We start from the raw sequence: 22190 nt of genomic DNA on the forward strand, positions 1-22190 counted from the left end.
AAGATCGGGTCACAGTCGCAGGGCACTCTGCTCACGCTCGCAGCAGTGCCTGAGTTGGGAGTCATTAGCATATTGCATCCAATGTTCTTACATCAGATGCCATACGCTCGTGTGAGTCCAGCTTAAGGGTACCGTCACACTTTTGCGACGCTCCAGCGATCTGACCTGGTCAGGATCGCTGGTGCGTCGCTATGTGGTCGCTGGTGAGCTGTGAATCAGGCAGATCTCATCAGCAACCAGCCCCCAGCGTCACGTGGAAGAGATGCTGCGCTTGGTAACTAAGGTAAATATCGGGTAACCAAGCGCTTGGTTACCCGATATTTACCTTGGTTACCAGCGCACACCGCTTTGTGCTGGCTCCCTGCACTCCTAGCCAGAGTACACATCGAGTTAATAAGCAAACCGCTTTGCTTATTTACCCGATATGTACTCTGGCTACGTGTGCAGGGAGCCGGCACTGGCAGCCCGAGAGCGGAGGACGCTAGTAACCAAGGTAAATATCGGGTAACCAAGCACAGCGTTTCGCTTGGTTACCCGATGTTTACCTTTGTTACCAGCATCCACAGCTTCCAGACGTCGGCTCCCTGCACATTCAGATCGTTGCTCTCTCACTGTCAAACACAGCGATGTGTGCTTCACAGCGGGAGAGCAACGGCCAAAAAAAATGAACCAGCACTGTGTGTAACGAGCAGCGATTTCACAGCAGGGGCCGCATCACTGCTCAGTGTCACACACAGCGAGATCGCTAATGAAGTCACTGGTGCATCACAAAAACCGTGACTCAGCAGCGATCTCGCTATGTGAGAAGTACCCCTAAGACATAGCTACAGGGTGCAGGCGCCACATCCATCTCAAGACCAAAGCTTATTGTTTGTAGCTGTCAATCATGAGCGAGTTTCGAAATACTCGGGTTTCCGATACTTGTAACAAGTAATATCTAATACATATGCATTCCAAATAGTGTGTGCAATGCAAGTCAATGGAGAATACTCAATGTAACGAGTAACCCAAATGCCGTACTATTCGTGCGAGTAGCAATTGGTGCGGAATTCGGGTTACTCGTTACATTGCAAGTATTCTCTATTGACTTGCATTGCACACGCTATTTGGAATGCACACGCAAGTATTAGACAGTACTCGTTACAAGTATCGCGAATCCGAGTATCTCGAAAATCGCTCATCATTAGTAGCTGTCAGTAGAGAGGGGATTAGAATTCCCAAACAAAATGAAGTGGAATTACGACCATCTCTCCACTGAAAGGGACGCTTTCCGAGCCCTCTGTTCCTGATGTGGATGCAAATGCCATTGGTAACAACCACTGGCATCGATATGGCACATGCCTTAAAGAATATTCATAAACACAACCCTTTAATACACTTTCTTAAAAAGGGATACTAAGTAAAACTAATAAAGCGAGAAAATAGGGTCTTACCAGATATTAAAATAAAAGTATGTTACTATATATACTCACCTAGTGTGATTGTGAAAGTCACAGCCAGCACAAAAAGCACATAGATAATAGGCGGCTGCCGCAGCCCCACATGTAGATATCTTCAATGTTGGAGAGTAAAAGGGGTTAAAGCCGCGCTGTCGCCAAAAGGATGATATAAAAAAAAAAAAACAAAACCAGAAAAAACCCAACAATACATAATTGTATTGTTGATTTTTGTGGTCCTGAAGAGGTCCTCACCTCGAAACGCGTAAACCTATGGAATAAAATAATTAAAACAATTTTTTTTTATCCTTTGGTGACAGAGCAACTTTAACCCCTTCTACTCTCCAGCATTGAAGTTAAAAGGGAACCTGTCAGGTGAAATATGCACCCAGAACCACGAGCAGTTCTAGGTGCATATCTATAATGCATGCCTAATTGTCCCTGTATACACTAGCATAAGGCTATGTGCTCACAGTGCTTTTTTTCCAGCACTAAAAAAGCATGTTGTATTCTAAATTGTTAAGGAATGTATAAATTTAAACAAAACAAAAAACACAACCAGCATGTCTTGGCAGAAAATAAAAGCTACTTTTTTTCTTGCCTCTATTGAGATAGGGAAAAAAGACGCAACATGGGCACTGTCACAAGTCACAATTCTTACAGACTTTGCTAGGATGCATTTTCCTTGTTTATTAAAAAAAAAAAAAACCATGGAAAAGAAAAAAAAAAAAAAAATAAAAATCAGAAAATGAAAAAAGCCCTGTGGACACAAGGCCTATAGGGATCTTTAGAAAAAGTATTTCTATAGATCTTTTATCTTGTGTTAATGAGCACAGGGACTAGTCCCAAGGGCGTTATATCCCGACTAGCTGCCCTCTTGCATGTTAGTATGACCACAGGGGTGTACTAACATGCTATTCAATGCAGCATCACCCGCGGTGCTGCACATACCTGTGTTTGTTGTGATTGTGCTTCTGAATGCCGGGCACTTCCGGTCATGCGCAGTATGAAGCCGGGTGTACGCGTTCCGGATTCAGAGAGGTCAACTGTGCATGACTGGAAGTGGCGGGCATGCAGAAGAGCGGTCACAGCGAACGCTGGTGACGCTGCATTGAATAGCAGGTTAGTACGCGCCTGTCAGAAAGCTAACATGCTAAGAGGACGGACTAGTTGGGGGATATAATGCCCAGGGGACTAGTCCCAGTGCTCATTAGCATAAAAGATCTTTATAAATACTTTCTAAAAGATCCCTTTCTGCTAGTGTATACCGGGATTACTATTATGCACCCAGAACTGCTCATGGTTCTGGGTGCATATTACACCTGACAGGTTCCCTTTAAAAGGGAACCTGCTATCAGAAATTTTGCTTTAAACCTAAAAGTTTCCCCCTCTGCAGCTCCTGGCCTGCATTCTAGCAAGGTTCCTGTACTTTTTGTGGCCCCTTTTAAACCAAATTAAATACTTTATAAACTTGTACCTTTTGCTATGTAAATTTTGTAAATCGTCCATGGGGGCGGGCTCTCTGCTGACCGTTGCTGTTCCTCCAGCAGATTTACGCCGCCCCCCAACGCTGAATTTCATATCTCAGGATGCCGCCCCTGGGCGCCCGTTGTCCCGCGCATGCGCTGTGCGACTGTAGCGGGACTGTGCACGTGTGACCGCTGGTGACGTTTTGCGCAGGCACGAGGTTATGGGCGGCGCTGTGTCATCAGCAAGTGCCGCCCATAACCTCGTGATTGCACTTTCCCCTCTTCCTCCAGCGTTCTGCGCAAGCGCTTGCTGGCCAGACGTCACCTCTTTCCCATCTTGCCCTGCTGCAGGGCAAGATGGGAAGGAGGTGACGTCGGGTCATTTGGCCGGCGAGCGCTTGCACAGAACGCTGGAGGCAGTGGGGGAAAGCGCGTCCACGAGATTATGGGAAGGCACTTGCGATGCAATCACAGCGCCGCCCATAATCTCGTGCTTGTGACACACGTCACCAGCAATCCTGGCGTGGGCGGCACCTCGGGCGCAGTGGGCGGCGTCCTGATGGATGAAATGGAGCGGGGGGGGGGGGGGGGGGAGGAGGGGAACGGCGTCAATGTGCTGGAGGAACAACAACAGTCAGCAGAGAGCCCGCCCCCATGGACGATTTACAAAATTTACATAGCAAGGTACAAGTTTATAAAGTATTTAATTAGGTTTAAAAGGGGCCACAAAAAGTACAGGAACCTTGCTAGAATGCAGCCCAGGAGCTGCAGAGGGGGAAACATTTAGGGTATGTGCACACGTTGCTTTTTTTTCCGCGCGGAAAAAAACGCACCCTCTGGCAGAGGGGAGAATTGTAAACAATGCTTTTTGAGAAACAACGCATCGAAAACGCATGCGTTTTTCATGCGTTTTTTTAGGTGCGTTTTTTAAGACTTGTCAGTGATAATAAAGTTGGTTGAACACAGACCTTTGGAAAAAAAACCCTGTGATGTCATTTCCTTCTCCACATTCTGTTTGGATAAATGGGAGGGCTTGGAATGGAAGGAGCACCATTTGAATTTTGGAAAAGTTGAAATAAACTTCGCGCACCAAGCCCCTTAGGTACCTATACGTCAGAAAACCCCCACAAGTGACCCCATTTTGGAATCTGCACCCATCAAGGATTTTATTCAGGAGTATATTAAGCATTTTGAATCCACAGCTACTTCACCCAAAATGTTGCTGTAGCAACAATATTCTCACTTTTAGGCCCGCTTCACATGTCAGTGAAAAACACTGACGTTTTTCACTGGCGTGTAAAACACGCACATGTCCCTCCGTGTGCCGTGAATCACGGCACACGTGGGTTGTCTAAGTGCAATCCGGGCTCCGTTCTCCGTGGCCCGTGATTGCACTTAGAGATTAACTCACCTGCACCCGCTCCCGCTCTCCATGGTGCTGATCGCTCCCGCGGTGCAGCATCCGGCCGGCGCTGACCCCCGCAGCAGCTGCTTCCGGGTCGGCTGTGTCGTGCATCATGAATATGCGCGACAATAATGAGCCGGCACAGAAGGAACAGGGAGGACGGGCTGCAGAGGACATCGCTGGAGCCGGGTGAGTTAAAATGTTTTTTATTTTAAAAGCACGTTTTTTTCTGGCACGTGTTTCACGGATCACACCACTGCGTGGTCCGTGGGACATCAGTGATGCCAGAAAAAAATGGACATGTCTCCGTGCGGCAATCACGCACACGCGGGTACGCCGCATGGAGACACATGCAGTGAAAAATCACTGACGTGTGAGCAGACCCATTCATTATAATGGGTCTGCGTATGTCAGTGATCCTGGTACGTTTAAAAAAAAAAAAAGCACAAAACGTCCCAGAATCACTGACGTGTGAAAGGGGCCTAAGGCTATGTGGCCATGATCCAGCGACACGGCGTCTAGTACACAGTGCCAGCCTTCCTGCAGCTGCCCATGCCCACGATTTGGGTTCAGGCTGCTGTGGAGCTCTATGCTACCTGCAGAGAACACTCTCGTCTCCGCAGCATAAATTGACATGCTGAGGCTCGGGAAGCCACGCTACCGGTCAGTTTATGCTGCGGGGAAAAGAAGCACAGTGGGCATGGGATCTCCAAAAATCCTTCCACTGTGCTTCTACTGCACAACGCAGCGTTATGGACGCAGGGAAAACACTCAGCGCCCATAACGCTGCAAACCCTGATTGTGGACACACAGCCTAAAAAGCGTCAATGGATGAAGGGATGTCAAATATATAGAACGTCCTACCCCCGCCTGCATATTCTAAGCTGGCACCTTTAGTACCTTTCATGTGGCACTAAAGGGTGCCTAGCTTAGTATTTATCCAATAAAAAAAAAAAAAATGAAAAAAATGGCGTGGGGTCCCCCCTATTTTTGATAGCCAGTCAGGGTAAAGCAGACAGCTGTAGCCTGCAAACCACAGCTGGCAGCTTCATCTTGGCTGGTGATCAATTTGGAGGGCTCCCCATGTTTTTTTTTTTTATTTATAAATAAAGAATAAAAAAAAAATAACGTGGGGTCCCCCCAAATTAGATCACCAGCCAAGGTGAAGCTGACAGCTGGGGTCTGGTATTCTCAGGGTGGGAAGAGCCATGGTTATTGGACTCTTCCCAGCCTAAAAATAGCAGGCCGCAGCCGCCCCAGAAGTGGCGCATCCATTAGATGCGCCAATCCTGGCGCTTCGCCCCAACTCATCCCGCGCCCTGGTGCGTTGGCTAACGGGGTAATAAATGGGGTTGATACCAGATGTGTAATGTCACCTGGCATCAAGCCCAGCAATTAGTGATGTCACGGCGTCTATCAGACACCCGACATAACTAATTGACAGTAAACAAAAGCAAAAAAAGACAACAAAAAATGTTTTATTAGAAAAAACACTCCCCAAATCATTCCCTTGTTCTCCAATTTAATAAAAAAAAAAATGGGTCCGCAGAAATCCATATGGATGTCCCACGTCGCCTCTGGACCTTCTAGAATATGGGGGCACGTTCAGGAAACGTATCCCCCATTTTCTAGGAGGGCAGACCCTCCATTTGAGGAGAGTGGGTGCAAAAATCTGCACCCACTCTCCCCGGGTCACAGCTGCAGAGTGCGAGCAGCCAGCACAGCTCACACTGAACACTGTGCTGGCTGTCAGCTGCTCTGCTCATGTGACCGGCCAGCGTGCACTGTGAAGGAGGAGGGGGCCGCAGGGGATCAGCGCTGCGACCGGACAGGTATGTATGACACCGGGGGGAATAGGGGGTGAACGGGCAGGGCCTGGGGAACAGTTTTCTGTCGCATGTGTTATTGCACATGCGACAGAAATCATAGGAGCAGGGCGGCCGGTGCGCTACTGTGCGCGCGGCCATGTTGGATTTTCGGGAGGGGGGGGGGGGGGGGGGGGGGTCGGGGGTCGGGGCGGGCACTTTGGCGACACCGGGGGCTTTGCCAGGAAGTGAGGTCAACAGGAAGCCTCTTGACCTCACTTCCAGGTAAATGCCTGCGTTCTGGCGTGCCGACAAAGGCCGCGGACCGCAACAAAAAAGCAGGTCCATGCGTTGTGGCTGCGTTCTGACCCCACATCATTGATTTCAATGGGGGAGAGAACGCAGCCACAACGCACAAAAGAAGTGACATGCTGCTTTTCTTTCCGCACTGATTTGTGGCATCCAAAACGCTGCGGAAAGAAACGCAGCATGTGCACTGATTTTTCAGCTTTCCCATACACTTTGCTGGGAAAGCTGAACGCATGCAATTTGCCACTGAAACGCTGCGGTTCAAAACGCAGCGTTTCCGCGGTAAAAAACGCATCGTGTGCACACAGCCTTAGGTTTCAAGCTAAATTTCTGATGACAGGTTCCCTTTAATAATCTAGGGGTAAAGACCCTGATTCTTGCAATGTGCTACTGGCCTGCTTGCTGCAGATTTGATAATCTATAATAATAAAGTTATCAGCAGATCACTTGAGGACTAGTAAACCTGCTGCCAGGTAGTCCTCCATATTCATGACCTCTGTAGAAGCCAGCTCTAATCACTGATTGGCAGCGTTGTGTGTACAATGTACATAGGCAGAAAGCTGTCAATCAGTGGTGTAGGCAGGGTTATACAGAGCTCAGCATTCAGAGAACTGCAACAGAAAAAAAATTGAATTTATAAAAATAACAGCAAGCAGCCCAGGGACATTGCTGGAATCAGGGTCTCTACCCCTACATCACGCTGCTCTCAGATGGGGTGACAGATTCCCTTTAACTAAAATAATATTAAAATGAATGGAGAAACAGATCCTATTGTTTGCAATAGGATTGCTCCAACTGTCGGCTCAACATTTGTTTGAGAGAGGTGCTGGTCATACATTATGATCTGGCCCCAGACTATTGCCTGGCAGAAAATAGTACATACATATACAGTATACAGCTATGGTGAAGCAACACACATGTAAGATTCCTGGGCATGTAAACACAATTCCAACCAACCAGGATAGGAAATTACGATGGACACTATGGAAATGCACATTTGTCATTCGGGTTCATAGACTTTCTATAAATCATAGAACAGAAATATATATGAAGCCACTGCATAAAGTAAATCCCCACCTATGAAACATTTTTCCATATGAAATCCACATTTCTGCAGCCTGCAGTTAACCCAATCAATGCCTATTCTCTCCACTTACCACCTTGGGGTAACATGACAGTACCATCTGTAACCCCACGAGCCGATTGTTCTGGATGATTGATACGTCAGACCGACATTCTCAAACAGTGCTGTGCTTTTGTACATTTATTTTCATTATGATTTACAAGGCTTTTGATTATTAGACAAAAATAGCATACAATAAACTAAATATAAAGAAAGAGTAAAAATAAAGAAAAATAGAGAACAACCAAAATTCTATATATGAAAGAGCATAGTGTTACCAGAGATATCTGCACATTACCAAAAAAATCTCTGCATTGAGCTGAAGAAAGTCAGTTGCTTTTTGTCAGGCAAAACTCGAGTCCCTTTCATTCTAATCATGTCTCGGGTGAAAACAGGCAGGAATGGCTTAGTGCAACCAGAAGTTTAGCTCAAAGTTCTCAGAACGGGGATTAAGGACTCTTATTATACAGTGCACTTACTGCCACTGAAAGATGCTTTTCAGTTTTCTTAAGCTTTGTCTACACTTATTGCTGAGGAGGGAAGTAAGGTGGCTGCGGGCAGGGGTAACCAGATGGTTGAGTTGGGTAAGGTGCCTGACCAGCCTGTGGTTGGTATAGGTAGGGGGGCATGGTTTGGCCATACATATACGGATTATAGCCAACGGGCATAGGCATACCATAATACCCTGTGTATCCTGGGTAGGTGGGGAATGGAGGACCCTGTGCCTGAGATGGTATAGTGCCTGGAGGCATCTGTGCTGGTGCAGTGGCACCTGCTAGGGCAGGGTTCACATTCTGAGCCACACTAACAGGGACCGGAGCATTTGTGGGCACTGCTGGAGGAGGGGGACGTGGCGGAGGCTGCTTGTTGTTATAGAGAGTCCTTGGAGCTGGTGTTGGGGTGCTTGATGTGCCACCAGCAGCTGCAGAAGATTGCGCAGCAGTCTGGTAACTGGGTACAGCTGGCATTGATGGGGCACTTGGCTCTCTTGCAATACTTTGCTGCAGATCTTTCAGTAACTCATCTCTTTCGGTCTTCCGGGCAAACACAATATCACTGCATTTACCCTGGAATTTTAGCAGGATTTCCGTCAGGTCGTTGTAAAATTTAGTTCCCTCCCTTAGATTAGCAACAAGTTCTATGTAACTGTCATGGCCAGCAGCTAGTTTTTTCAAGACTTCTTCTCTTAAGTTGGCCTCACTGTTTGACTGCTTCATCTTGGAAAACTCCTGGTGAGACACTTGAATTTGACCGATCAGCTCCTCCTGCTTGTTCAGGTTCTTCTGCACTCGGTCAGTGTAACCTCCATAAATTCGATCAAGTTCAGTCACTGACAATGCTTCTTCATTGATAGCTCCATCTTGTGCCAAAGCAGTGAGAAACTTGGTTGTCATGTCAAAATTAACAGATTTTATATCATTCTCAAGTTCCTCCCTCTCTTTCTTTACATTATCCAACTGTGCCAACAGGGACTTCAGGGTGACGACCACCTCGCTGCCTTGCATGGTTTTTGCAGGGTTGGCAGAAGGAATGGCGGCATTGAGATCAGCTTCTCCCTTACAGAGGATTCCCATGGTTTCACGCTGAGTCTGATAACGCTCCTTTACAAGTGCATCAGCTGTAATGGCTTTATCCAAGACATTACGAAGGTTGGCGCCTTCACTTCTCAGAGGCTTATACAGGTCAATAGAAGGCGTTCTCTGCCACCTTTCTTTGAATTTCGATTTCAGTTCATTATCGGTGGCCTCTTCCTCATCAAGAAACTTGAGCGATGCTTCCAGAATTTCCTTGTTTCGCAGGAGCAGCTCTGGAAGGTCTCTGATTAGTTGATCAATGGTCTGGATCCCACCTTGCTCAATAACAGCCTTTGATTTCTGCAAAATAGACTGAGGTATACTGTCACCGGAAACATCTTCAATCGCAGCTGGAAGATTTAAAGAGGCAAGGACCCCATTACATAAAGTGGTGGCATCTCTCATCCTGGCAATGGTGCCGTTGATCAGTTCGGCCTTTCTCTGGTTATAGAGACTCATTGACTGTTGTACAGCGAGAGGTACCATCTTCTCAAACAGGTCGGTATACTTCTGGCTCAGGGGAATGGAGATGGGAGTGGGTTTGACAAGAGGTGCTTTTCCGATAGGATCAAGGTCTTTGAGGTCCGGGACTCTATCGTGGTAGATGAAGTCGTTGTCTTTTTTGGCAGCAGTCAGTGCTCGGTGGATTTTGTCAGACAGATCCTTGACAGTGACGTATTCATCGTATCTGGAGGTGACTGTCTTCACCAGCTCGGCGGCATGCTGTAACCTGCTGATCTCCTCCCCGAATTTCTTCTGCTGCTTGGCCAGGACTGACTGGTGGTAGTCCGCATGGGCCTGCATGAGACAGTGCTTGGCAGCCAGCACTGGGAACACTTCCTTGGGCAGGACATCTTTGTACTGACACTGCTTGAAGGCATCTCCATAGAAGTCAGCAGCTTGGTTGGCCAGCTTGGCTATGATGGCATCTTTCATCTTGTCTCTGGTGGCTTTGAGGAAGAAGACCTCCTGGGCCTGGGCCAGCATGATGATACTCAGGGTGCCCATGGTGTCAGGGGAGATGTCCACAGTGGGGTCCCGGCTGAGGGAGGACAGCACGGTGTCCTTGATGTGGGAGAAGGCCCCGCTGGACAGCTGGTAGTACCTGGAGGCCGCCTTCAGGGCCTCATCGTTGTCCAGGTTCTGCTCGGAGGCGATCTGACTGGCCAGGGCCCCGATGTTGAAGAGCACGCAGGTCTTCTCATAGCCCAGGCTGGGCAGGGTGAGCTTCACGGAGCCGCCGAACAGGGAGCCCTTGTCAAAAGCGTCCTTCCAGGTGAAGCTGAGGCACAGCTGGCCCTCCGACAGCGGGAACTTGGGCTCTATGGAGCAGAGCTGGTCGTAGTAGCGCTGGACGGCCTCCAGCGAGCTCTCGTGTTTGTCCAGCGGCCTCCCCACCGCGCTCCGCCGCAGCTTGTTCAGCTCCTCCACCGCCCGCACATACTCGGCCTGCTCCTCCCCGGCCGGGTACGTGTTCAGGATGAACTTGGTGAGCGGCTTCACCAGGTCGGTCTCCGACGTCTTCTTAAGGGGCACGGAGATGAAGGCGGCCATGACTGCACCGCGTCCTGCAGGAGACTGCTCTCTTCCTCAGTATCGGCCGCTGTTTCCGGGTGCCGCCTCCCGTGCTGCTCGGTCACACGGCAGGGTGAGTCACCTGAAAGAGAGTGCACTGTCATTTCCTGCTGTCTGTCATATACTGCCGCGTCCTAGCCCTGCCCCGCCGCACATACGTACACGAGCCAAGATGTCAGCGGGGTCCCCGGCAGTAATGAGGCGCTAAGTATGCGGGCGCGCACTTCATGGGGAGGTGGGGCGGGGCCATGGAGGAGCCAGCGATGGAGGGGAAGGGCTAAGCCGGTTAGGGGAGGGGCCGTGCTGGAAGGGGAGTGGTTGAGCCGTGTAGGGGAGGGTCCGGACCGGGTGGAGCTGGGTATTGCAGGGGAGGAGCCAGTGCTGGGAGGGGAAGGGCTAAGCCGGGTATGGGAGGGGCCGTGCTGGGATGGGAGGGGCTTAGCTGAGTAGGGCGGGTCCGGAGCAGGCGGAGTTGGGTCTGGTAGGGGAGGACCTGGGCCTGGAGGGGAGGAGCCGTGCTAGGAGAGGGAGGAGCCGTGCTAGGAGAGGGAGGGGCCGGCATTAACCAAGAAGCAACTTCCTGAACTTTCCCTGTGTTTCCTAAAGTTGTGCACCAGTGTGCAGAGTGCGGGGCATCATCCGGGGCCTCCGCTATGTGCAGCCTGCCGCTCCGCCACCCCGGCCTGCCGCAGTCAGGGCACTAGATCGCCGGACCGCAGCGCCTCCATCATGATGAAGAAGCCAGACGTGAAGGTGGTGCTCCTGGGAGACATGAACGTGGGCAAGACGTCCCTGCTGCACCGGTACATGGAGCGGAGGTTCGCGGACACGGTCAGCACGGTCGGAGGAGCTTTCTACCTGAAGCAGTGGGGCCCCTACAACATCTCCATCTGGGACACTGCAGGTAACGGTGCGCGGCCGGCAGAAAGGGCACTCCACCTCCAGTGCAGGCAATAAGGGGCACTCCACCTGCAGGGCAGGCAATAAGGGGCACTCCACCTCCAGGGCAGGCAATAAGGGGCACTCCACCTCCAGTGCAGGCAATAAGGGGCACTCCACCTCCAGTGCAGGCAATAAGGGGCACTCCACCTCCAGTGCAGGCAATAAGGGGCACTCCACCTGCAGTGCAGGCAATAAGGGGCACTCCACCTGCAGTGCAGGCAATAAGGGGCACTCCACCTGCAGGGCAGGCAGTAAGGGGCACTCCACCTGCAGGGCAGGCAGTAAGGGGCACTCCACCTGCAGGGCAGGCAGTAAGGGGCACTCCACCTCCAGTGCAGGCGGTAAGGGGGCACTCCACCTCCAGGGCGGGCGGTAAGGGGGCACTCCACCTCCAGGGCGGGCGGTAAGGGGGCACTCCACCTCCAGGGCGGGCGGTAAGGGGGCACTCCACCGGGCGGGCGGTAAGGGGGCACTCCACCTGCTGGGCGGGCGGTAAGGGGGCACTCCACCTGCCGGGCGGGCGGTAAGGGGGCACTCCACCTGCCGGGCGGGCGGTAAGGGGGCACTCCACCTGCCGGGCGGGCGGTAAGGGGGCACTCCACCTGCCGGGCGGGCGGTAAGGGGGCACTCCACCTGCCGGGCGGGCGGTAAGGGGGCACTCCACCTGCCGGGCGGGCGGTAAGGGGGCACTCCACCTGCCGGGCGGGCGGTAAGGGGGCACTCCACCTGCCGGGCGGGCGGTAAGGGGGCACTCCACCTGCCGGGCGGGCGGTAAGGGGGCACTCCACCTGCCGGGCGGGCGGTAAGGGGGCACTCCACCTGCCGGGCGGTAAGGGAGCACTCCACCTGCCGGGCGGGCGGTAAGGGGGCACTCCACCTGCCGGCCGGGCGGCAAGGGGGCACTCCACCTGCCGGCCGGGCGGCAAGGGGGCACTCCACCTGCCGGGCGGGCGGCAAGGGGGCACTCCACCTGCCGGGCGGGCGGCAAGGGGGCACTCCACCTGCCGGGCGGGCGGCAAGGGGGCACTCCACCTGCCGGGCGGGCGGCAAGGGGGCACTCCACCTGCCGGGCGGGCGGCAAGGGGGCACTCCACCTGCCGGGCGGGCGGCAAGGGGGCACTCCACCTGCCGGGCGGGCGGCAAGGGGGCACTCCACCTGCCGGGCGGGCGGCAAGGGGGCACTCCACCTGCCGGGCGGGCGGCAAGGGGGCACTCCACCTGCCGGGCGGGCGGCAAGGGGGCACTCCACCTGCCGGGCGGGCGGCAAGTGGGCACTCCACCTGCCGGGCGGGCGGCAAGGGGGCACTCCACCTGCCGGGCGGGCGGCAAGGGGGCACTCCACCTGCCGGGCGGGCGGCAAGGGGGCACTCCACCTGCCGGGCGGGCGGCAAGGGGGCACTCCACCTGCCGGGCGGGCGGCAAGGGGGCACTCCACCTGCCGGGCGTGCAGTCAATATCATATGTGTCTCCATGTTTTGGTGCAGACCAAAAAAACAGCGACATGTGAACAGCCCCATAGACTATAATAGGTGTGAGCTCTAGAAGCTGTATATGGTAGACTGACCTGAGAGCAGCGCATAGAATGGAGCGAGCCACAATGTGTTTTCTAGAGGATTCTGCAAAAATAATCCAGAATATGGATAATCTGGATGCAGGCGGCTGTGGCCTCTGGAGGAGAAAACCCCTTCGAGGAAGTTGAATCAAGAAACAATCAAACTATTTTTCTAAATGCCCCGTTTCCTTCTACAGTCGTTACGCTATAGTCTTATTCTTTGTTATTTTCTTATACACGCAGTATATATGAATGTGTGTATCATGTCGTTTCCACATGGAGCGGAAACAATCTAAGCTGCAGAAAGTGGAATCAGTGACCTTCCTTCAGATGCAGATTTTTGTGTGTGTGGATTTCACCCTTATCAGTAAATGGGGTGTGAGAATCGGCATGGAAGGTGGGCGACATCTCCGCTGCTTGTGGAGTGTGGTGCTAGGCCTGCCCATAAAACAATATTCATTTCACTAAGACCCGTCCAAAACCCACTCGCCCGTCAAACAATTAAAAAAACAACATAAAAGCAGCGAGGAGTTCCTTATAATGTTTAGGCCATGTCACACTAAGCAACATCGCTAGCAACATCACTACTGAGGCACGACTTTTGTGACGTAGCAGCGATGTTGCTAGCGATGTTGCGGTGTGTGACATCCAGCAACAACCTGGCCCCTGCTGTGAGGTCGCTGGTTGTTGCTGAATGTCCTGGGCCATTTTTTAGTTGTTGCTCTCCCGCTGTGAAGCACAGATCGCTGTGTGTGACAGCGAGACAGCAACAGCTAAATATGCAGGGAGTCTGCTTCTGTGGACGCTGGTAACCACGGTAAACATCGGGTAACCAAGAAGCCCTTCCCTTGGTTACCCGATATTTACCTTCGTTACCAAGCGCAGCATGCTTCCACGTGTAGCGATGCTCCAGCGATCCCTGCCAGGTCAGGTTGCTGGTGGGATCGCTGGAGCATCGCTTAGTGTGACATCTCACCAGCGACTGCCTAGCAACTTACCAGCGATCCCTATCAGGTTGTATCGTTATTGGGATCGCTGGTAAGTTCTTTAGTGTGACAGTACCTTTATCCCAGTAAATCATCCATAGGTGTCTCTGGAGAAGATCTGTCCTCACAATAGTGTGTGACTCTTATCAGTGAATTGTCCCCTCACCCCCAGCTATTATCTCCAAACAATAGCCCGTGGCCTGATATAATTGTATGGGATCCCTCCTCTAAAATCCTCAGGAGGATTTCATTGTGTAAGTAGTGGCAGCAGTGGAGGAGGGTATTGTTCCATTGTAGTGAACAAGACAATGCTCTAATACCGAATACCAACCACACCACTGACACTGCCTGATGTATGAATACTTGTGGGGCCACCACTCAAATTACACAGGCCTGAGATGAGATTCCTGTTCATGAGACAGATACGGGCCCACAGGTGGGATCTATATCTATCAGACATGTATTCTGAATACTGGCTGCTCCACTAATCTTGCATATACTGTTAGGTCCACAAATATTTGGACAGTGGCACAGGTTTTGGCATTTTAGCTGTTTCCCAAAATATATTCAAAATACAGATATATAATATGGGCTTATAGTGCAGACTCTCATCCTTATTTTGAGGGTGTCCACATCCTAATAGGAGTAAGGGGTTAGGAATTACAGCTCTTTAATATGTAGCTGCTCTTTCAAGGGGCCAAAAGTAATTGGACAATTATCTAAAAAGCTCTTTAATGGATTGCATGGGTTATACCCTCATTAATCCATCATCATTTAACCAGGTAAAAGGTCTGGAGTAGTGATGAGCAGATTCGCAGATACCCGGGACTGACGGGTCCCTGTATATCTGTTTTTTAAAATCCCGATACAGGCTGGGTTGCGGTCACCACAGAAATCTATGGGGCCCAGAATCCAGTGATTAAAAAGGTTGGTAGAAGGGATTGGAGGAAAGGAGCACGCGCTTCATACTTACCAAGGCTTCGGAGGGGCAGTTTGCTGCTTCCAGGCCGTGCATTAACTCCCGGGGCCACTCATTACTTTCATGGCATATGCACTGCTTTCCCTGCCCACCAGCTGTCCTAGCGTCTGTGATTGGTTGCATAGTGAGTTGATACACACAGCATTTCTGGGGTGGTGTTCAAGTAGGGCCCAAAACCGTCTCATGTAGATGTAGAAACTTAGCACTCAAGATAAATGTGACTAGTGGTCTTTTATTGAGAAGAACTTGTAGGACCAGCAGAAGCACAGATGTTTCGGTCAAAGACCTTCATCAGTGTGCGTGCAGGGGATCCTCAGACGAGCCCTGTATTATGATACCCATCACAGATAAAGCATATGGCTACAGGCTGAAACCCCTAGCCGCGTGCTTATCTTAGCTGTGTATCAAAATAGGAGGAACCACGTGCCATCCATCATAGTAGCAGAAATGTTAGGAGTGACCAAATCAACAGTATGGTACATTCTGCAAAAAAAACGCACTAGTGAGCTCAGGAACTCCAAAAGGCCTGGATGTCCACAGAAGACAACAGTGGTGGGTGATTGCAAAATCCTGAAATTTTTTTCATGGGGAAGAAAAACATCCACCCTAGTGAAGAACACTCTCCAGGAAGTTAGTAGGTGTTTCAGTGTCTGCCTGCCATATAGAGAAGACTTCCTGAGTGCAAATACAAAGGGGTCATCACAAGGGGCAAACCATTAATCAGCCACCAGATCTCAACCCAATTGAGCATGCATTTCACATGGTTAAAGGGAAATTGTCACATGTAAAAACCACCATTAAACTGCAAATATGGGGTTAATCTGCAGGTTAATAGCGTTTGAAACCTCCTCGGTGCCTGCACATTGAACCTTTTTGCCCTGAGGAAAAGAACTTTATTCCTCCCGGCAGCGTTCGAGTTTTAGTCATGATGGTGACACGGGTTTAATCACTGCTCTGTGTATGGAGAACGGCAGCTGTAGACTTTCCCCCGCACTGACTGACAGCCATTCAGCATTAAACAAGCTGTCAGTGCAGGGGGCATGGTCACAGCTGCTGCTCGCTATGTACTGAGTGGTGGCTGAAGCTGCACCCCTATGACTGAAAGCAGGAGGCTGCCAGGGGCCATAAAGTTAATTTCTTCTTGGCAGTAGGGCTCTCCGGATAGCAGCGCATGCCGTCAGAATACTACTAACTTCTAGATTAACCCCATGTGCAGGTTAATAATGTTGTTTTTTTTTTTTTACATGATCGGTTCCCTGTAGTGACTGTGATGAAGCCATAGAAAATATATAAGACATGGATGGTAACCCATATCTGATCTGTTTTTTGCGCACCCATTGCTTTATAATAAGTCTAATCCAACATGCTCATCAGAGTGCTGCTGGGATTTCTTCCACACGTGGACTGCCGGTTCATGTGTAATGAGCACTTTGACTTCCATTGGGCCGTGTGCTTCCGGTTTACATGTGGTACTGACAGTGGTTTTACAGAGAATCAGCCCTAGGTGCAGCTGCTAAACCTTTGCCATTGTGTGTGCCAAAGACAGTAGTAATCCCGCTCAGTGTCATCCAGCTTGTTAGATGTTTTTTAGTTGGAGCCTTTTAGTGAATGTTATTCCTGCCCCGTACTGAATTAATATACGTGGCCTGAAGTGATGTGGTGCATGGCTTGTGCAGCAAGATATAAACAAGAGCTCTGCCTAAATATTTGTCTACTCCTCATGTATTCTAACTGCTCAATCATGAGACCATGCTGCTGCCAGTTGAGCCTTTTACTCTATAAAACATTACCAAATGTCAAAATTTCCATTTATTGTGCAACCAGAATGCAGAAGTATCTGGGTCACGTCGTCAGCGCATCTTTTCTGGGATGCACATTCATCAGTTGCTTTCTTGGTTATCATGGCTGATTTAAGAAATGTGCATTCACGGCTTTTTAGGACGTTTGTAAATGAAATTGTTTTTTAAAGTGACCTCTTAGGCCTCATTCACACGTCAGTATTTATGTGCCAAAACCAGGAGCTGAACCAACAGAGGAAAATGAAAAGGTGACACCAGTTCTGTGTTTTGGCACACAAGTACTGACGAAATATTGATGCGTGAATAAAGCCTTATACTGTTTGTATGCAAGCCATGTGCATTCTTGTCCCACTTGAAGGGTTTTATAACGTTCCGTCTTTACTTGGTTAGACATACTAAGTTTCCTTATCGAGAGTTAGACTTTTGTGTCTTGTGCCTCCATGTGCCATGACACAAAGACAAATTGACATCAGACAGCCCTCAAGGGTAATATACGCTGATCATCCGCTCTTGCAGTTTGGCATCAGTGCAAGTTCTGCAGAAATTAGTAGGATCCGTAATGCTCTCATTTGTTTTTAAAATGTTGCTTTTGTTCATTATAGGTACAAAAAAATTGAATTAATTCAAATGATCTACACAAACTATGCCTAATGGACACCATTGACTATAATGGTGTCTGTCAGGACTTAATGATGAAGTTCTTAAAAGAGCATCCATGTTGGATGTGAACATAACCTAATAGCCCACATACACTTTAGACCAGGGGTCTCAAACTCGGCTGGGTGTATGGGCCGCACAGAGGAAAAAAATAATTTGGGGGGGCCGCATTCTTTGCAGGACAAAGTGACATTTTTATTGGTACCATATATATTTTTTTACACACCTTTGGATGACTGATTTTTCAACATTTTTCACTTGTTTATTATAACAAATGTGCACATTCTTTGGTTAAATCTAAAAAAAAAATAATTTGATGTTAAAAAAAAGTCATGCCTTATTTTGTTATTTTTTTACATTTTATCCCATTCTTGTAACTAATAGTGTTACAATTATCACGATATAGAAATTTTGGCCAACATGTTTTAGTAATGTTCCCTATCCTATAGTAATGTGCCCACCTTGTCCCCATCCTATAGTAATGACCCCAGCCTTGTCCCTATTATATAGTAATGTCCCCATCCAATAGTATTATGCCCATCCTTGTAATGTCCCCATCTTTTAGTAATGTCCCCATCCTATAGACATGTGCCCACCTTGTCCCCATCCTATAGACATGTGCCCACCTTGTCCCCATCCTATAGACATGTGCCCACCTTGTCCCCATCCTGTAGTCATGTGCCCACCTTGTCCCCATCCTGTAGTCATGTGCCCACCTTGTCCCCATCCTGTAGTCATGTGCCCACCTTGTCCCCATCCTGTAGTCATGTGCCCACCTTGTCCCCATCCTGTAGTCATGTGCCCACCTTGTCCCCATCCTGTAGTCATGTGCCCACCTTGTCCCCATCCTGTAGTCATGTGCCCACCTTGTCCCCATCCTGTAGTCATGTGCCCACCTTGTCCCCATCCTGTAGTCATGTGCCCACCTTGTCCCCATCCTGTAGTCATGTGCCCACCTTGTCCCCATCCTGTAGTCATGTGCCCACCTTGTCCCCATCCTGTAGACATGTGCCCACCTTGTCCCCATCCTATAGACATGTGCCCACCTTGTCCCCATCCTATAGACATGTGCCCACCTTGTCCCCATCCTATAGACATGTGCCCACCTTGTCCCCATCCTATAGACATGTGCCCACCTTGTCCCTATTCTAGTCATGTGCCCACCTTGTCCCCATCCTATAGACATGTGCCCACCTTGTCCCCATCCTATAGACATGTACCCACCTTGTCCCCATCCTATAGTCATGTGCCCACCTTGTCCCCATCCTATAGACATGTGCCCACCTTGTCCCTATTCTAGTCATGTGCCCACCTTGTCCCTATTCTAGTCATGTGCCCACCTTGTCCCCATCCTATAGACATGTGCCCACCTTGTCCCCATCCTATAGACATGTGCCCACCTTGTCCCCATCCTATAGACATGTGCCCACCTTATCCCCATCCTATAGACATGTGCCCACCTTGTCCCCATCCTGTAGTCATGTGCCCACCTTGTCCCCATCCTATAGACATGTGCCCACCTTGTCCCTATTCTATAGTCATGTGCCCACCTTGTCCCTATTCTAGTCATGTGCCCACCTTGTCCCCATCCTATAGACATGTACCCACCTTGTCCCCATCCTATAGTCATGTGCCCACCTTGTCCCCATCCTATAGACATGTGCCCACCTTGTCCCTATTCTATAGTCATGTGCCCACCTTGTCCCTATTCTATAGTCATGTGCCCACCTTGTCCCTATTCTATAGTCATGTGCCCACCTTGTCCCCATGCTATAGTCATGTGCCCACCTTGTCCCCATCCTATAGACATGTGCCCACCTTGTCCCCATCCTATAGACATGTGCCCACCTTGTCCCTATCCTATAGTACTGTGCCCACCTTGTCCCCATGGTATAGTCATGTGCCCACCTTGTCCCCATTCTATAGACATGTGCCCACCTTGTCCCTATTCTATAGACATGTGCCCACCTTGTCCCTATTCTATAGTCATGTGCCCACCTTGTCCCTATTCTAGTCATGTGCCCACCTTGTCCCCATCCTATAGACATGTACCCACCTTGTCCCCATCCTATAGTCATGTGCCCACCTTGTCCCCATCCTATAGTCATGTGCCCACCTTGTCCCTATTCTATAGTCATGTGCCCACCTTGTCCCTATTCTATAGTCATGTGCCCACCTTGTCCCCATGCTATAGTCATGTGCCCACCTTGTCCCCATCCTATAGTCATGTGCCCACCTTGTCCCCATCCTATAGACATGTGCCCACCTTGTCCCCATCCTATAGACATGTGCCCACCTTGTCCCTATCCTATAGTACTGTGCCCACCTTGTCCCCATCCTGTAGTCATGTGCCCACCTTGTCCCCATCCTATAGACATGTGCCCACCTTGTCCCCATGGTATAGTCATGTGCCCACCTTGTCCCCATGGTATAGTCATGTGCCCACCTTGTCCCCATTCTATAGACATGTGCCCACCTTGTCCCTATTCTATAGACATGTGCCCACCTTGTCTCCATCCTATAGTACTGTGCCCACCTTGTCCCCATCCTATAGACATGTGCCCACCTTGTCCCTATTCTATAGTAATGTCCCCATCCTGTAGTAATGGGTGGTGGGGGCAGTGGCGGCGGCGGGTGAAAGGTGATAACTTACCGATCGCTCTCGGCTTCCACCCACAGATTCCTGAGTGAAGCTGAGGGGGCGGTCTCTGGCCCCAGATCCACAGTGATTGGACAGATCGGTCACAAGGCCGGTTTCTCCAATCAGAGCTGGGGGCGGGTGAAACAGAGGTCACCCAGCTCCAGCCAATGATCGGTGCTACAGCTGCACTGATCAGGGCTGGATTTCAATGTTACAGCCATTTTCAATGGCTAAAATATTACAGTGGCTGTGATTGGCTGTGCGGCGTTCGTCAGCCAATCACAGCCTCCGTAGGTTCGGGGAGGAGACACCACCCCTCCTGAGGTCCCCTCCTCCCCAAATCTAAGGTATTTGCTATTGGCAATGCAAACAGCGATCGCAGCCACCGGGGCTGCGATTTCGCCATGACGTACTAGGTATGTCATGGATCCTTAAGTACCAGGGAGCCATAACATACCCAGTACGTCATAGGTCGCTAAGGGGTTAATGTGCCGTCCTTCACATACACAAAAAATAAAAAAAACACCATTCTTCTCACCTGTCCCGCGTTCCCTCGGCTCCTCATCTCTGCTTCTTGCTGTCTGCAGGCCCATGCACCCGGTGACTATCGCGGCCGGTGCAGGGGCCGCAGCCCCTGGCAGCGATTTATGTCAGATCAGATGGTTGTTTTGCCGGCGCTGCGTGCGCACAGTCCTTGCCTCTGAGAATGCAGCGCCGGCAAAACACTCATCTAACAAAGTGCAGACAGTGGCTGCGGCCCCTGCACCGGCCGCGATAGTGAACAGGGGCACGGGCCTGGGGGCCGCACGAAGCAGTCTGACGGGCCGCATGCGGCCCGCGGGCCGCGTGTTTGAGACCCCTGCTTTAGACTAATGTTGGCTGAACCCGCCAATATCAAAAGATTCCGATTACACTCTGAATATTGGGGCACGTGCCAATTGGTCATTGGGCATGTCCAGTTTTGGACTCCCGATTAGTTTTGTTTTCCCTGATATAAGCTATTGACAGAGATGTGTATCAGCATCTTTCAAATAAACAACATGGTAGTGCTTGGTCAAAATAGTGCTTCTGTGTATGGTAGTCAGCCGAATGTGTATGGCCAGCTTAAAGGTACTGTCACACATAACGAGATCGCAGCTGAGTCACCGTTTTGGTGACGCAGTAGCGATCCCATTAGCGATCTCGTTATGTGTGACATCTACCAGTGATCAGGCCCCTGCTGTGAGATCGCTAGTCGTTGCTGAATGGTCCAGGTCATTTTCTTCAAAGGCGATGTCCTGCTGGGCAGGACACATCGCTGTGTTTGACACTGTGTGACAGGGTCACAGTGACTGCTGAGATCGTTATACAGGTCGCTACTGCGACCTGTATTGTTCCGGCATCGCTGGTAAGATCTGACTGTGTGACAACTCAAGTGCGACCTCCCAGCTACTTACCAGCGATCCCTATCAGGTCGCATCGTTTTCGGGATCGCTGGTAAGTCGTTGTGTGTGACTGGGCCTTAAGAGTTCTCAGAAATTCAGATAAAATGGCGTGCCTGGTATTATTTACACTACAGCTCGTCCTACCGTGTTTTTCCAAAAATAAGCCTTCCCCCCCAAAATAAGCCCTAGCAGGGATTTTCAGCATTTTTGGAGCAAGGCTTAAATATAAGCCCTCCCCCGAAAATAAGCCCTAGTCGCAGTTCAGTAATGAAGTGTCCATGCAGCTAAAAAAGATAAAGATACTGCAGGACACTTCATTATAGAAAGCAAACACCCTGCAATCACTCACCCGATGTTGAGCGGCAGGACCTGCCACGATTGCACCCCTGCACGCATGAGCTGTCACCCGCGCGCATGAGCTGTCAGAATCCTGAGAGGCTTGGTTACCTGCGGCCAGACACATGACTCTCTCCCATCATTCCCTGCGGCCAGAAGTATTCGGTAAGGCTGGATT

At 50.3% G+C, this 22190-nt stretch overlaps 2 protein-coding genes across 2 annotated transcripts in view; one reads left to right on the forward strand and one right to left on the reverse strand.

Moving 5' to 3' along the window:
• Nucleotides 1–7673: 7673 nt before the first annotated feature.
• Nucleotides 7674–10950, reverse strand: PDCD6IP (programmed cell death 6 interacting protein). The gene is made up of 2 exons (XM_075336672.1): nt 10859–10950; nt 7674–10778 (listed from the first exon to the last, which is right to left on the reverse strand). Exon 2 carries the CDS (start codon nt 10673–10675, stop codon nt 8072–8074), a length of 2604 nt encoding a protein of 867 aa, XP_075192787.1. The 5' UTR covers nt 10676–10778; nt 10859–10950; the 3' UTR covers nt 7674–8071.
• Nucleotides 10951–11248: 298 nt separating this feature from the next.
• RAB20 (RAB20, member RAS oncogene family) overlaps nt 11249–22190 on the forward strand; it is a 59100-nt gene continuing 48158 nt past the window's right edge. Inside the window, exon 1 of the mRNA XM_075334338.1 lies at nt 11249–11600. Coding sequence (XP_075190453.1) covers nt 11426–11600 — 175 coding nt within the window. The 5' untranslated portion in view covers nt 11249–11425. The remainder of the gene's footprint in view (nt 11601–22190) is intronic.

The sequence above is a fragment of the Anomaloglossus baeobatrachus genome, chromosome 2 (assembly GCF_048569485.1).
Source record: "Anomaloglossus baeobatrachus isolate aAnoBae1 chromosome 2, aAnoBae1.hap1, whole genome shotgun sequence".
NCBI classification, from domain to species: domain Eukaryota; kingdom Metazoa; phylum Chordata; class Amphibia; order Anura; family Aromobatidae; genus Anomaloglossus; species Anomaloglossus baeobatrachus.

Excerpts from the sequence above, each read along its gene's own strand:
- PDCD6IP (XM_075336672.1), bottom strand. The coding sequence starts at position 10,675 with ATGGCCGCCTTCATCTCCGTGCCCCTTAAGAAGACGTCGGAGACCGAC.